This window comes from Setaria italica, chromosome VII (assembly GCF_000263155.2).
Source record: "Setaria italica strain Yugu1 chromosome VII, Setaria_italica_v2.0, whole genome shotgun sequence".
Lineage (NCBI taxonomy): Eukaryota > Viridiplantae > Streptophyta > Magnoliopsida > Poales > Poaceae > Setaria > Setaria italica.
In genome coordinates this window covers 19,589,131-19,603,857 of record NC_028456.1, presented here as the reverse complement: position 1 = coordinate 19,603,857, position 14,727 = coordinate 19,589,131, and the positions used below count along the sequence as shown (strand labels likewise).

General features: G+C 47.1%; 2 protein-coding genes across 6 annotated transcripts; both read right to left on the bottom strand.

Moving 5' to 3' along the window:
* Window positions 1-4,198: 4,198 nt before the first annotated feature.
* LOC101772082 (putative pentatricopeptide repeat-containing protein At5g37570) lies at window positions 4,199-9,739 on the bottom strand. Of its 5 annotated transcripts, none has more exons than XM_004975528.3 (4): window positions 7,461-9,739; window positions 6,367-6,478; window positions 6,069-6,145; window positions 4,199-4,658 (listed from the first exon to the last, which is right to left on the bottom strand). In XM_004975528.3, exon 1 carries the CDS (start codon window positions 9,648-9,650, stop codon window positions 7,827-7,829), a length of 1,824 nt encoding a protein of 607 aa, XP_004975585.1. In that variant the 5' UTR covers window positions 9,651-9,739; the 3' UTR covers window positions 4,199-4,658; window positions 6,069-6,145; window positions 6,367-6,478; window positions 7,461-7,826. The 5 variants fall into 5 exon arrangements, with proteins under 5 accessions (XP_004975585.1, XP_004975584.1, XP_022683695.1 ...); XM_004975527.3 differs by having other exon boundaries at window positions 6,372-6,478; XM_022827960.1 differs by lacking the exon at window positions 4,199-4,658 and adding an exon at window positions 4,674-5,804.
* An 831-nt stretch (window positions 9,740-10,570) lies between these two features.
* Window positions 10,571-11,717, bottom strand: LOC101771677 (photosystem I subunit O). The gene is made up of 4 exons (XM_004975526.4): window positions 11,509-11,717; window positions 11,336-11,420; window positions 11,034-11,213; window positions 10,571-10,914 (listed from the first exon to the last, which is right to left on the bottom strand). The coding sequence occupies exons 1-4, from the start codon at window positions 11,579-11,581 to the stop codon at window positions 10,818-10,820; spliced, it is 435 nt and encodes a 144-aa protein (XP_004975583.1). The 5' UTR covers window positions 11,582-11,717; the 3' UTR covers window positions 10,571-10,817.
* Between the last annotated feature and the right edge of the window lie 3,010 nt (window positions 11,718-14,727).

Below are 14,727 nucleotides of genomic sequence, written 5' to 3'. Positions count from 1 at the left end.
CGCTAAACTTATAAATGGCGCTCACATGGCGTTAAACTGTTGATGCGTCACTCCTTCGTGAATCGTGATAAGGAGTGATTTAAATTCCATATATAAATTCAAGTATATGCGGCTAGGATATGCCGATGTAGCACGTACGACAGGACAGACCTAGGTACTGCTCTCATGGTGCTGATAATAAGTTGTGTGTGCTTAGTGAAATTGGCGACGGTATTTGAATTGAATATTAGAAGAAATATAAAGAACAACCACAATGCAAAATACACGATTTAGCCCATGTAATATTGGTTTGCAATTATTTCCAATTTAATTGTCTAAGACAATACAGCAGTGGCAGGGAGTTTGAGGTATAAAAAAGTAATATTTTGTCACTAATAAACTCAAAAATCCATTTGTTTTTCCAAACTTTCTACAGATTCTACCACCAAATAACACACCTTGCCGTGCACGTCCTAAATCATGCGTAACAAAAACAAATGAGTTCCTACCGATTCCCTTTTCCCCTAAAATGCTCCCACGATCAACCCTGCTTCCTCCAAGATAATCCCATTCCTAATTTGCTTAGAAAAAAAATACCAAATCTTGCAATCTCTCTCGATCCAAAATTTGCCTTGTAGGGAGAGGCAAACTTTTCTGTTGCAACTGGATTTCATTTGGATCTTATTTGGTTGTGTACTTGTCGCGTCTTTCACTGGTTGCGATGGATGCGAGAAGACTCTGTCAAATTTCATTGTAATTTTCTTTTATGGCACAGCTTTCCCTGTACTGATTCCTATTGTTTCTTTAATATAAATCGGCTATAACATGCCCATACGACGTCTTTGGTCAATTGAAAGAACAATTTGCCTTGCAAGCAGCAAACCTGGTGCCTGATAACTCCAAAGGCACTTCGTGTACATAAAACGAGATAATTATCATTTTTCGAGGATATCCGTCATAATTCATCTCCATTGTTTGAGAGACAAAGATAATTCAGCGAAATGGAGCAGCAGCTAATAATAATTATATAGCACTGAATAACATAAGCGTGTAGTATCCAGCAAAAACTTCAGTAAAACATTTGCCGCAAGATGGCAATAGTTTGAAGTAATGTTTGTTGCACCCAATTATCCAGAAGTGTGTTATATAGTCGTACATGTGATCTATCATCGTATATTGCATGCAACCCCTTCAAATCCTAAGGGAGAAAAAGGTGGATAAAAAAGCAAATTATTGCAATAGGAAGCTCCAGAACTCATATGATTAGCACTTGATTTCCACTGTACGTAATCTCTACAAATGAACGAAGAGATGTGTAGAAAAACAGCTAGCAATTTTCCCATTGGCAGTCGGCATTAGTTTTCCATCTCTTCCCCTGTTGCGTTGGAAGAATAGACAAATAGATCATCCCACCCACGAAGGGAACATCTTCGCCAATATCTTAACCTTGCAACACCGTGGGGTTTAAGTGCGGCAGCTCTCTTGTAACTCGCGGTTCAAAAGAGATTTAAGGCTAAATATCATATTCTAATAACAAGTGAAAAGATCCTGCGCATTAATGTTGCAGGAGTGAGTCAAACGCCTAATCTTCTCACACACGCACGAGCGCGCCCAACTAACAATGCATTAAAGCATCCGAAGCATCCTTAAAAAATAAAAAGGGAAAAACAATGCATTAAGCTAAAGAACTTGTTTAACTTAGGTGCTGTTTGGATACGAGGTGCTAAACTTTAACAGTGTCACATCGGATGTTCGGATGCTAATTAGGAGGATTAAACATGAGCTAATTATAAAACTAATTGCAGAACCCTGTGCTAATTCGCGAGACGAATCTATTAAGCCTAATTAATCCATCATTAGCAAATGGTTACTGTAGCACCACATTGTCAAATCATGGACTAATTAGGCTTAATAGATTCGTCTCGCGAATTATACTCCATCTGTGCAATTAGTTTTGTAATTAGCTTATGTTTAGTACTCCTAATTAGCATCCAAACATCCGATGTGACAGGTGTTAAACTTTAACAGGTGTTTCCCAAACACCCCCTTAGTCTGAAGATAGTGGACTCAGAGTGCAGGCATCACATTAATCTTCCTTTTAATGCTAGTACGAACTCAGGAGTAGACTACTTCAAGAAACTGACACGTTGTTAGAGGGAACAAAGCATTAACGCAGTTGCTTGAAGATACTGCCATGAACTTCATAGCCCAACTTGAATAAACAACAAAAGAAGGTTTGAACCTCCTTAATACCTCCATAGTGTGTTAGTTCAAACTATAATCCTAATGTCAACCCATAGGACAAGTCTAGATCTTATTCAATATTTTTTCCAGTTCGTGTACTGTCCCAGCTTATACTTGTCCTATATGCTCTATACAATTAAACTATATGCCTCTATTATTTGTTTAAAACTTTTTGTAGAAGATATACTGAGAAGCACTGGTGCAACATGACATTAATATATTGAAATGATAAAAGAATATGACATTAATATTATTAAGCCAAGTGGAGCATTTTATGCCTCAAAATTTTAATAGTTTGTAGCAACCTGCAAAAGAATTTGATCATACGATTTAGTCAATCATATAACTGATATAGTATGAGACTCGTCACCACAATCCAACCATTAGACCCACTTCTTCAACGGTTTTCCCTAAATATTTCAGAAGGTTCTTATGCACAGAGGTTCGTTTAGTCCATATAATCACACCTCAATCGCCTAACCTAACGAAGATCAGGACAAATTTAGCACCCCATCCTCAGCAGGCCAAGTACTAGAACTTCCTTCAAAGAGGCATTATCACAGGATTCAGAACATGCATCATAATGGTAGTGGTAGACATGTGCCACGACATGCACATACACTCGTGTGCACGCCCACAAGAAGACATAGTGCTTGCAGGCACACATCCCACTAAGAATCTAACACGGGCCAACCAGATAAGCAGAGTGTGTTAATATTTTTATATACTTTCCAAATTGCTGTTACTGTTGTGAAGCTACTAATGTGAATACCGTAAGGTCAATGTTTGAATCAAAGTGTGATTACAATAATAACAAGATCATTGACCTGGGAGAGCGATATTGGTGTAGTAGCACCATACGTGGGCAAGTTATTAATACTCTCGACATGAAGATAAGTTTGTCTGCCATTAACAGGCCGTAACAGATCCATACACCTAAAAACAAAAGATCATGCACCACCTATGCAAGAGAGGCTCCAACAGGCTAGGTGGGTAGGCACTAGGTGAGGCTTATATACCTAGGATAGCACATGTAAAGCACTAACTTTCAAGCACAGCTGCAAGGGTATTTTGAACCTTCGAATGTATTAATATAATATCCCTTTATAATCCAAAAAGACACATCATGGCTTGCCAATGATCCCACGCATTATTATGCACGCATCTGTTCAAGCTTAGCTACAGCTAAGCATTGTATTTTTGACATAATAACACATGCATCAAAATTTCATAAGGCAAAGTTCAAATATGACAAAGCAAGTCATGGTCTGGTTTGTTACTAAGCCCATTTTACTCTGAGAAGCCCAATTTCTGGCTAGATCAGCTTCATGCCATTTGTAAGCAATCATGTCTCGCAAGTCGCACAAAATCCCCTTATTTGCTGACTTGCACACATGTATCATCCTAGAAGTATTACTACCATGATTAGCATGGCTTTATAAAGTCCGAAAACTACTATGAGCTCTGACATTTCACAAGCATGTAATGCTGGACCACAAAATCACACATAGGTATCTTGTATGCTGGTATGCAGACGAAAAGTCAAGAAAGCACTATGAAAGGTGGTCCACTTGAATCCATCTAGCAACCAATCTAATTGCTTTCTTTAAGACTAGGACAGTAGGGTATAATTTAACAGACATATGACATGTTATTTACTAACTTACTATAGTACCGATTCTGCAACTTAACCAGAGGTATCCCAAATGGAAGCATCTGAAAGTACCTTTCCTCGAATCAAAAGGTAAATAACATGTGAGCATTAATGGCAACTGCTTGACATGTTAGCGTACTGACTAAATCATAGCCTAGTGGACTTTCAGTTTATAAGAGCATAATTAAATTCTATAGGGCTGCAAACGAGCCAATCATAGTGAGACAGAGGCTCGAGCTGAGCATAGACTGGCCTTTAAGTTTAGAGCTGGGCACTAGCTTGGCTCAGCCAAAGCTCATGGAAGGTCAAGCTCGGTTGAAGGGAGCTCTAGAAATCAGTTAATTGATTTTATAGTAATTTGGAAATTCAGGAAAATAGGTGTTTTTTCTAAGGTTAAATATCTAACCTTCTATGATAACTCGACCAAAGCTCATGGAAAATGAGCAACTGCTTTGTATACAAGCTTGGCAAAAGCTTTAGTAAGCGTGATCTCAGCTTAAAAATTTGGGATGGATACATCACATGTCTTGGGGAAACTAAGGAGAGTCGGGCCTTAACCACACCAATCAAGCTCAATATGCTGTGGCCAGCTTTGGTCTAGGCATAATCTCATCTTATGTAGAGTTTGAACTGAGCTCAAAACATGCCACACAAGATCAGCACGAGTAGCTCATGAGCACTGGGATCTTTTGACAGACCTGTATATGAACCCAACAGGCTCTACACTTCATCAAGTAAATCAACAAGTCATAATTTCAAGACCTTCTCCAGAACTGAAAGCCTGAAACGACCACATCATTGGTATCAGTTCTTACAGATATAACAATTACAGGAGGAGTGCCTAGGAACATCAGACTTTTCAAACCTGACTAGGATTAGAAAGGATTGTGCATATTGCTACAGGTATACAAACAAAATTCCAACAAATGTAAAATAATTTTATACTTTTGGCACGAACATTTTGAGTCAGAAGACGATATTGTCGGTGCGAAATCTAGCCGACAAGTATTTGTAGTTTTGCCGTGCATTAGATCGGATATGGCCTAGCACACAATGACACAGGATGTATACTGATTCGACCAACGCGCCCTACGTCCAGTCGGGGTCAGTTGGTCGACTTTATTTCTAAGCCCAGATGCTCAAAGTTTGCAATGGGGGTACAAACGAGAGGAGGATGAGAGGGGGTGCTTGAGTCTTGGCCTTGTTCTCGTCTCAGTGGAAGAGAGTGGCAGGAGCTCAGACGTGCGCTAAGTGTGTGAGAGTATGAAAGCGTAGGAGTGTAAGAACGTAAGAGGGCGTAAGTCGTAGAGGTGGAGGGTCCGTCCCCTTTTATAGTACAAGGGAACGGCCTTACAGGTCGGAAAGGATAAGAGAGTGAGTGTACGGGCGCTGCCTAGTCTTGTTGGGGCCCACGTCGTCGGGTACGGTATCGCCTCCATCCTTGGTCCCTGTTCTCCTCGTCAGGCCACTCCGTCGTAGCGAGTAGGTTTACGGCAGCACTGTGCAAGGCGTGTGTAGTGCTTGGCGCGGTACGGTTCGCATACAGCCGGCTAACCCAGGCGCTTCCTCGTTATTCATCCCACCTGCTCCCTGGGCCCACACCGAGCGGGCGTCCCCGATCGGTTGTCCCAGTCGGCCCCGACCGAGTCGGTCGGGGGGAGCGGTACGGTGCATCCCCATTCGGGAGGACTTGGTTGGGAGGATCCAGTCGGGAGAACTCAGTCGGGGTTGGACTGTGGCCCCACCCCCGACTGGCTCCTTCTGGTCGGGGCGCCGACCAAGCTTCCTGGTCGGAGGAGCCGGCTGGTGTCCGGATTGTGGTCTCGGCCTGGCTTCACATAGCTGGGCCAGCCCAGGTACGCATTGTTGTTGCGCCTTTCGTTGGGCCAAGTGTTGTGGGAAGACAGTCCTGTTGGGGACCCTGGGTCTATGGACCCGTCAATATTATATTAAAATTCAACAATGCAACATTATGGTTCAAATATGATCTTTCTATTACTATATATATGGCCACTTACTATGCTATGAATATTGAACAAAAAAGCAGATACACCTTATTTCCTGTTCTTGCCAAGTTAACCATAAGAGAATTGCATAATGATTGATGAACATAAAGCATGTGGTGTACAGTATTTTCGATGTGCAATGCAACTTTTCTGTATTGATTCTTACGGGTCAAGATTAAAAGTACCTTCATAACAGATGTAAAAACTTCGTGTCTTCATCAGAACCATATTTGTACAATGGCATCCTGATCATTGAAAGTACCTGCAAGGAATTAAAAATACACCAATCAAAGCAATATTCCAAGTGGTTATGCTTGGCAAGTGCGACTGAACTCAGCAGCAAGCATCCAGGATTATATACTGAGGCATGCATGTTCAACAGCTTCAATACATAACTAAATGAACTTCTGAAGCAATACATTTCATTTAGATGCAGATGCGTTGAAGTTCAAGCCATAAATGAACCATGGTATTGAGACTCACCTTACCTTGAGAAGATTGTTGTCAACAGCTCGCTATAAAAAAGTTCTTACAGAAGGCCAAGTAGAGGTAAAATAACTTGATAGAATTTTGACTTCTCAAATACCAATATGCCCTATAAACGAAACAAGGAGGGAATTAACTACTAGGAAGAAACTAAAAACAGAAGCATTAGTGACAGTAATAATATTGTTCTTCAAACATAAACCAGTTCATGAGGATTATATACAAAGTTGTGGAATCGGTATTTCAATAATGCTTACAGCCTTACAGGGTCAAGATTACATGCTACAAGCCTACAACGTACTAGTTTTCTTAACCTCGAATTCCATGCTAGCTAATCAGGCTATCACTTTAGAATACCTCCATGAAACCAAATAGAATTAAAGATTTGATATATAGTGGGAAACAAACCAAGTGCATACATTGGTTTCATATCCAAGCAATTACCGGTCGATAAACAACTGTACTTGAACCATTAAACAACTGGAATCCTTATCCAGAAAATCTCACATCACTCAATCCTGAGGCAAGACCATACCGGATAAGTTGCAAGAACGATTCTTTATCCAAAGGAGCCCTTAGATAACTAACAGATTATGCTAATCCAAGCATCTGATAAAAGTAAGGATGCAAAGTTTTCTTTTCTCTGGATCATTCGGTCGACCAAACTCATCCAAATGAATTAATCCGGATTTCAAAGCAAGAAATGTGAAAAAAAAATGAAGGAAGTGATCTACAGCTACCCATTGGTACCCACGTGCATCCCTGGATAAAAGTAAACCTAAAAAACTCGACCTCAGGGGGAAGATGCCGCCTGCGCTTTGCCTTAAGAAGGGGTACCAGGCTTCAAACATGGACTGGCAAGGGGGTTTCAACGACCCCACGAGTTCACTTCTCTAACCAGTATAACTCACGAGAAGCTGGTGATAAAAGTAAACTTAGGCAAGCAACCATTTCGTCTTATCGATAATAGCAGTTTGTTTGCTGGAAGTTGGAGTTCACCAGTAATCGAGGAAAAACACACTAGAATTAACAGGTAATATTTGATGCAGTCCGAAAAATTAAGGAAGGACTAAGCACGAGGGAGCACTCACAGGAAATCATTTCATCAGCAATGGCAGCAGTGGATGGTCTCACCAGCAACCAAAGCATCCTCCCGGTTCTGACAATTTTTCATTGGCATAAAATTGTGGGAACACCAAGCAAATTGAAGTGTCTTAATTCAGTTCAGATAGCCTCCAGCCTATTATTAACATAACAGCCTGCTGATCAGCATGTTGCCTATGTCAACATATGCTGAACTTCCACCATATGCATCTTAACTTGAGTAATGATATCTTGTTTTCCATTCATTTCATAACCGTCATGAGGTCTCCTTTCTTCCTTCACAGCCTACTCAGGTTTCCAATGGGGCCAGTAACATGAGACAAAATAAATATAACATTCTGGTTGACACTGCCTCACTGCAAAACAATAGTACGACCTGCAATTTTTGTTATCCTCTTTTCAGTCATCTCATTCCTAATTACTGAAACATCTCCCCACCTGTCAATGTTTGCATACATATTTGAAAGGGAGACATAATTTCCAGCATTATACGGTTCAATTTCAAAAAGCTTCTTTGCTGCGATTTTTCCAAGCTCAATGTTACCGTGAAGCTTGCATCCACCCAGCAGTGCACCCCATGCTCCAGGATGAGGTTTCCCAGGCATCGACATTATAAGCTCATATGCCTCTTTTAGTCTCCCACAACGTCCAAGAAGACTGACAAGGCAAGCATAATGCTCACCAGATGGCACAATCAAGTACACATTCTTCATCATATCAAAGAACTTCTTTCCTTCTTCTACTAGACCAGTATGACTGCAAGCTGTTAAAACAACTGTAAACACAGCATTATCAGGGGAAAGGCCCTCCAAAAGCATCTGGGAGAAAAGTTCAACAGCGTTATTAGCTGAACCATGGAGACAATGACCTTGCATCAGTGAACAATATGAAAACACATCTCGAACTGGCATTGACTCAAACAGAACAGTAGCCCTCTCCAAGTTCCCACACTTAGCATTCATGTCCACAAGACCAGCCAACACATGGACATTGCTAATATCTATCGAGTATTTTGCAATGTAATCTTCAATCCAGCATGCCAACCTGATGTTACCTAATTGGGAGCATGCTGACATCAGGCCAACAACAATAAGCTCGTCTGGGTGTATGCCTTGCTCTTGGAACTTATAAAATATCCTCAAAGCCTCTCCAGGGTAACCATTCTGCGCATAACCTGATATCATCGCTGACCATGAGAACACATCCCGGTCCTCTAACTTATCAAACAATGATCTAGCAACTTTCAAGTTCCCTGCCTTTGCATACCCGCCAATCAAAGATGTGCATGCTGTGGCAGTTCTCTCAGGCATTTCATCAAACAGCCTCCTTGCGCCCTCCAAGTCCTCACACTTCACATACCCATCAACCATCACATTCCAGTGCACCACGTTCCGGTGGGGCATTCTATCAAACAGCTCTCTAGCAGCCACGATGTCACCATTGTTGACATAAGCCACAATAATGGAGGTCCAGGAAACCTCACTGGGGATGTCGATTTGATCAAATAGAGCCCGGGCTGGGCCAGCCGCACCGCACCTCCCGTAGAACTGGATGAGCGCTGTGCAGACGAAGAGGTCGGCGTGGACGCCGAGGCGGATGGCGGCGGCGTGCAGGGCGCGTCCGGCGGGTAGGCAGGATACGCGGGCGCACGCGCGGAGGAGGCAAGGGAATGAGAAGGAGTCCGGCCGCGCGCCTCGTTGGAGGAGGTTGAACTCCGCGAGCGCAGCGTGGAGCAGGGCGTGGCGAGCGAGGGACGCGAGCACGGCGTTGCGGAGGCGGAGCGGGGAGTCGGGAATCGCGGCGACGAACGAGGCGGCGACGGTGGGGCACCCGAGGGCGTCACAGGCAGCGGCGAAGCGGGCGACGAGGGCGTGGTGGTTGTGGAGGCCAAGGCGGATGATGCGGGCGTGGAGCTGCGCGAGGCAGCGAGTTGTGCGGCAGCGGCCGAGGAGGGTGGCGACCGCGGGGGACGGTCTGCTGGCGGCGGCGGCGGCGATGGGGGAGGGGGACGCGAGGGCATTGTAGGTGGCGGCGAAGCGGCCGAGGAGGGCTTGGTGGTTGTGGAGGCCGAGGCGGAAGATGCGGGATTGGAAGACCTGCGGGATGCAGCGGAAGGAGCGGCAGCGGCAGAGGAGGGCGGCGACCGTAGGGAATGGCCGGCCGGCGGCGGGTGTCATGCGGCTACGCCGGCGAGAAGGAAGGCGGTCAGGCGGGTCGGCATTTGCGTTTGCGGAGCCTTTCGGCCTTTTCAAGTGGGTATTCGTTGGGAGTTGGGCTTGGGCCTCCTCGGTGGTTGGCAAATCGGAATTCCCCAAAGAATTTACATTTCCTTTTAAAAAAAAGCTCAAGAATCGTAGAATATATCTAAAAATGATTTTTACATACCACTTTTGTTATTGCTTCGATGAAAATTAGTTATATAATTTGTAAAGTATAATTTATGTAATTTTGTTCTTTTTAAAGAAAGTAATCATAGATTATTGACAGCATCTCAACTTGTATCTAGGACCTCCTTCATTGCTAACGACTCCCGGCGTTTTATCTATTCCATGGAATAGGTATTCCGTTTTAAAAAGGTATGTAGGGTTTATTTTCGAACGATTACTTCTTTCTAAACATAAAGGCTATCCAATGCTAGCTAGGAGGGGAAAAATATATTCTGCGATCGTTACACACCCATCGCTTCCCTATGCTTGTTAAACGGACAATCCAGTGATGTAGAACTTTTGGATTCATCTACATCTTGGATCTTAGGCTACCTCCAATGCATAGTATTGTGATGGTTTATCGAATTTGTCACGTCATACAAAATATCTTTAAATTATTATGTTGATACAACCCCTCCAATGCATAGTACTCATCTCTGCATTGTTGTTTCTGATCAGGAGCCCCAAAATGAGGTTAAATTTCCACTGTCCAAAACACGTTTGGAAGGATTAACCTTAGGGAGGTCCGATCGAGGACAAGTTCCGCAAAAATCCACAGAAATACCCACTTGATGCCATGACAGGCGCCACAGCCTCTCTGGTGACATGTTGTCGTAACTCGTAAATTATGGTCGCCACCTATCAGGTTTGCACACTTTCTAATTCAATTCTTGAACACTTCTCCCTCATTTTTGTTGCGCAAATTAAACTTTGCAAAGATCTCCAGTCACGAGACACTAGCTAGATTATTCATCAAATTAAACCCAAGCGTGCAGCAGGGGGACGGTAGATTTTCTCATTTACATTGAGCTCATCACAAAAGCAGCACCACACATGAATTCAGCCAGATCAGAGCCCTATACAAAGCAAGGTTCGATGCGGCACGCACGCCGCTTCAGCAGATGGAGCTCAGCCGCTTCACTTCTCGAAGTAGTCCTCGGTCCTGCCCTTGAAGCCGATCTGGCCGAAGGTGAGCACGATGAACAGGCCCAGGTGCCATGTCACCATCCACAGCCTGCAACAATTTCGTGTGTGAGTCTGTCAGTTACAAGCCCCATCAAATGCTGCTGCTGCCGTACAGAAAGTCAGAAACAGTGGCCAGGCAGAGCGTGAGCGCGAGGTCTTGAGCCTGACCAGAACTGGGAGGTGACTGGCGGGGGCGTGGGGAAGTGGGCGAGCTCCTCGCCGATGCTGGAGAAGAAGAGGCCCGTGAGGCTGTTGCCGTTGATGACGGGGACGCTGGACGGGCCGATCCACCCGATGAGGCCGAAGCCGATCACGCTCAGGTCCCTCCGCAGCCAGTCCCGGGGAAACCTGGCGAGCACGTACACGGGAAAGGAAAAAACCGCCGAGATCGATCAGCAACGATTTCACAGAGACAACATGAACAACGCGCGCTGCCGCTCTTGGGCAAAGCTAGCCAGAGGTGTACTCACGTCATGCAGGTGATCCTGCCGTTCCTCTCCAGGTTCCTCGTCATCAGCGGGTTCCTGGCCGACACCCGGCCGCCCCGCACGAAGCCTGCAACGCAAGGATCGTCAACGTCATCAGTTCTCCACCTCCATACATGATACAACTGCGCATGCAAGAAGGGGCATTGTGCACATACTGGTGGAGAAAGCCGGCCGGCTGGCGAGGGCGGCGCCGGCGAGGCCAGAGACGGCGGAGGAGGAGGCGGCCATATCTTCTGTCGATCGGTTCCGCTGCAGCTGCTATGGCCCGGGGGTCCGTTCGTGGCTGCGCTGCAAGGGGTAGCCCCCTCGTTTTTGTGGTGCGGAGGCACGGCGCGGACAGGGACGCGCGCTGGCGCGGGCAGGAGAGGACGGGATGAGGCGGCGCGGATTGTTGTGGGGGCGCGGGTGATGTGGATCACTTGCAGCGGATGGAATAGATTCGTCGCAGGAGGAGCGGCCTATGGGAGCGCTCCACTTGGATATGTCTGGATAAGATATTATTATGCGCGCGTGGAGCCGATCCGGGGCCTTTCTGTCACGGAGCACGCTTCTTTCTTCTTCTTCTTCTTCTTTTTTGAGGAACACACTTCTTTCTTCTGTACGTAGCCGGGAGCACATGGCTTTGTAGTAGGCCGGAATGACCCCAGACGGTCTTAGCAAGTGACGGGCCGCACTTTGTTGGGCTGGGCTGTTAGACTGCAATTTCTCGGACGGACACGCTGGCGCGGTGGTATTCCTATATGGCTTTCGGAAGCCCGTTAGTAACTTGGCTTCCACGCTTTAAGATTTGTGCGAGCGCTGAACACCGTTCGATCCCTTCTCCTCTTCCTCCACTTCCTCTTCTCTGCCGCGCCGCCGCTACGGCGCTACCGCCTGTGCCGCCGAGGAGTGAGCTCGGAGGAGCGGGCGGTGGGTAGGGGAAGCGGCCGGCGGCGAGGTCGCCACCGAGCGGGGTGGTGGTCGAGGTTGGCGGGGTTAGGTTTAGGGTTTCTGGGTTCCGGGACTTCCAATGACCGACGGCCCTAGAGGAGGAGGTCGGCGGCGGTGGCGGCCCTGCGATGGTGGTGGTTCGTTCGGCGGCGGAGGCGAGTCGGCGCTCGACAGGGCCGGGTTGGACCCCCGGTGGGCGGTGGTCGGTGGCGGGGGCGAGGAGGCGCACGATTAGGTAGGGTGAAGTGGAGTGGAGAGGCGGCGGTGGTTGGTGGGAGGAAGCACGGCGGCGCCGGCCGGGCCGGTGGAGGAGGGGGCGGGGGTGGGACGCCGGGGAAGCAGGAGTCGACGGCGGCGGTGCTGGTGGAGAAGAAGAAGATGGACGGATGGGCCGGAAGCTAGAGTTTATCTGGCTTCCGTTCTCCATCTAGGAGCCCCCGCGGGTGCGCGGCCCGACCGGCCCGGCTTGGCGTCCAGAGACAAAATTCCACAAAGGAATGGTCCGTTGTCTCGTCGCGATTGCGACGGCGTACTCCTCGGGAGGAATCTGCTCTGCTCTATCGAGATGAAAATGGCGGATGAATGAGCCTGGACAACATGATGGTGGAACACTGGTACGTGACGTTGCTATTCGATTGCCTCTGTCGGTGACGCCGTGGGTTGCCTTGCGCCGGCGGGGAGCAGGCGGCGGAACCGCGGAAGGAGGCAGAGCTGGCTCGGCCGCTCGGGCCAAAGGTTCCAGGAGGCAGATCAGCCTCCGCATTTCCGCAACAGGAGGCGCAATTGGGCAACCCTTTGCTTTGTGGTATGATTACCATCTTTGCTCACCAAATTCACGACGCGATTAACGCTGCTCCTTGGATTGATCCGCAGATTCTGTGTTTGGTATAAAGAAGAAGATTTCCCCACGTGCACAGCAGACAAAATGATGGAAATCCTCCGATCCTGTTTCGAATGCTCAACTTACCTTGTTTTATTCGGCAGAGATCAACGAGTTACTAGCGGTAAACAGGCATGGTGCGAAATGAGTTGGCTGCTCCAGCGTTAGTACATGCAATCGGTTCACAGAGGTGGAAGAGTTCACTGTTGATGCAGCTGGAACTCTCGGAAGCCTGCCCTGCCGGCACCCAAACCACAATTTCCTCATCGCACAGCACCACAAACTGATGGCAAACAAACAATGCAGCACAGGTTCCGGTCGACAATTCCGGGTGCGTCCATGCCCGCGCACAGCGTCCTGCTGCTCACGGGAAACAGCCGGTGGGATAGAGAGAGAGAACCGCGACGCGAACGAACCAGACAGCGACCGGAGCTCGTTCGAAGCTGTTTGCGCTTGGATTCTTCTCTCAGGTTCTCGATGGATTAACAACAGCTAGCTGTCGTGCACTCACGCTCGCAATCCAATGCAGGTTTTTCCTTCCAAATTCAGTGGCAGGTCCTTCGCGAAAGAAGGACGAATGATTGGAGTTTGCCGGACATGGAAGGATCCAAGCTCGAGCTTCTGTGTCACCAAACGCTCGCCTTCGCCTTACAACGACAAACAGGGAGGTGGCCCGTCGTCAAACTCCGTCCTTGTCCAGTCCAAAAGGCAACAAGAGCATAGTTAACAATGTCGGACTCCAGCTGCGTTAACTGAGATGGAGATGCGGTCCGGTTTTCGAGCAGATTTCCAACCACATGCATCCAGATCCGCCGCCGCGCAACGACAACACCCCACCCGCCCGCACGGCAGTGATCTGGAGAATCCAGGGAACTCGCCCACCGATTAATGGGCGCATGGAAACTTTTGATCCGTTGCTGGTGCGAAAAGGGGAACAGTTCTTGAGCGCGCGGGCGGAAGAAAGGAACCGGAAGACAGCGACGGAGAAAGAGAAGCCAAAAGAAGAAGGGGGCTTCGGTCAGGAATTGCGATCGCGAGGGGGGTACGGTCGTGGAGGCGGCGCCCGCGGCCTGTCTGCCAAAGCTCACTCCAACTCCTCCGCCACTGGCGCTGATTCACTGAACGAAGCGTAGAACAAGAGCTGGAGGCGGCTAAGGACAGTGGACAGTGAAGAAGAGTGCCGAGGGAAGGAGATGCACAGGCACTGCACAGCACAGCCGCACAAGTGCAGGCCGCTTATGGAGTGACGAGTCCTACAATCCAACTGCTCTTTCTCTGTAGCTACTGTCACTTGCGAGAGATTTCCACGTACAGTGCCGTAGGTCCCTGACCCGTTTTCTTCCACTGACTTATTTTTAGCACCCGTCACATCGAATGTTTAGGTACTAATTAGGAGTATTAAACGTAGACTATTTACAAAACCCATTACATAAGTCGAGGCTAAACGGCGAGACGAATCTATTAAGCCTAATTAGTTCATGATTTGACAATGTGTTGCTACAGTAAATATTTGCTAATGATGGATTAATTAGGCTTAATAGATTCGTCTCGCCGTTTAGCCTCC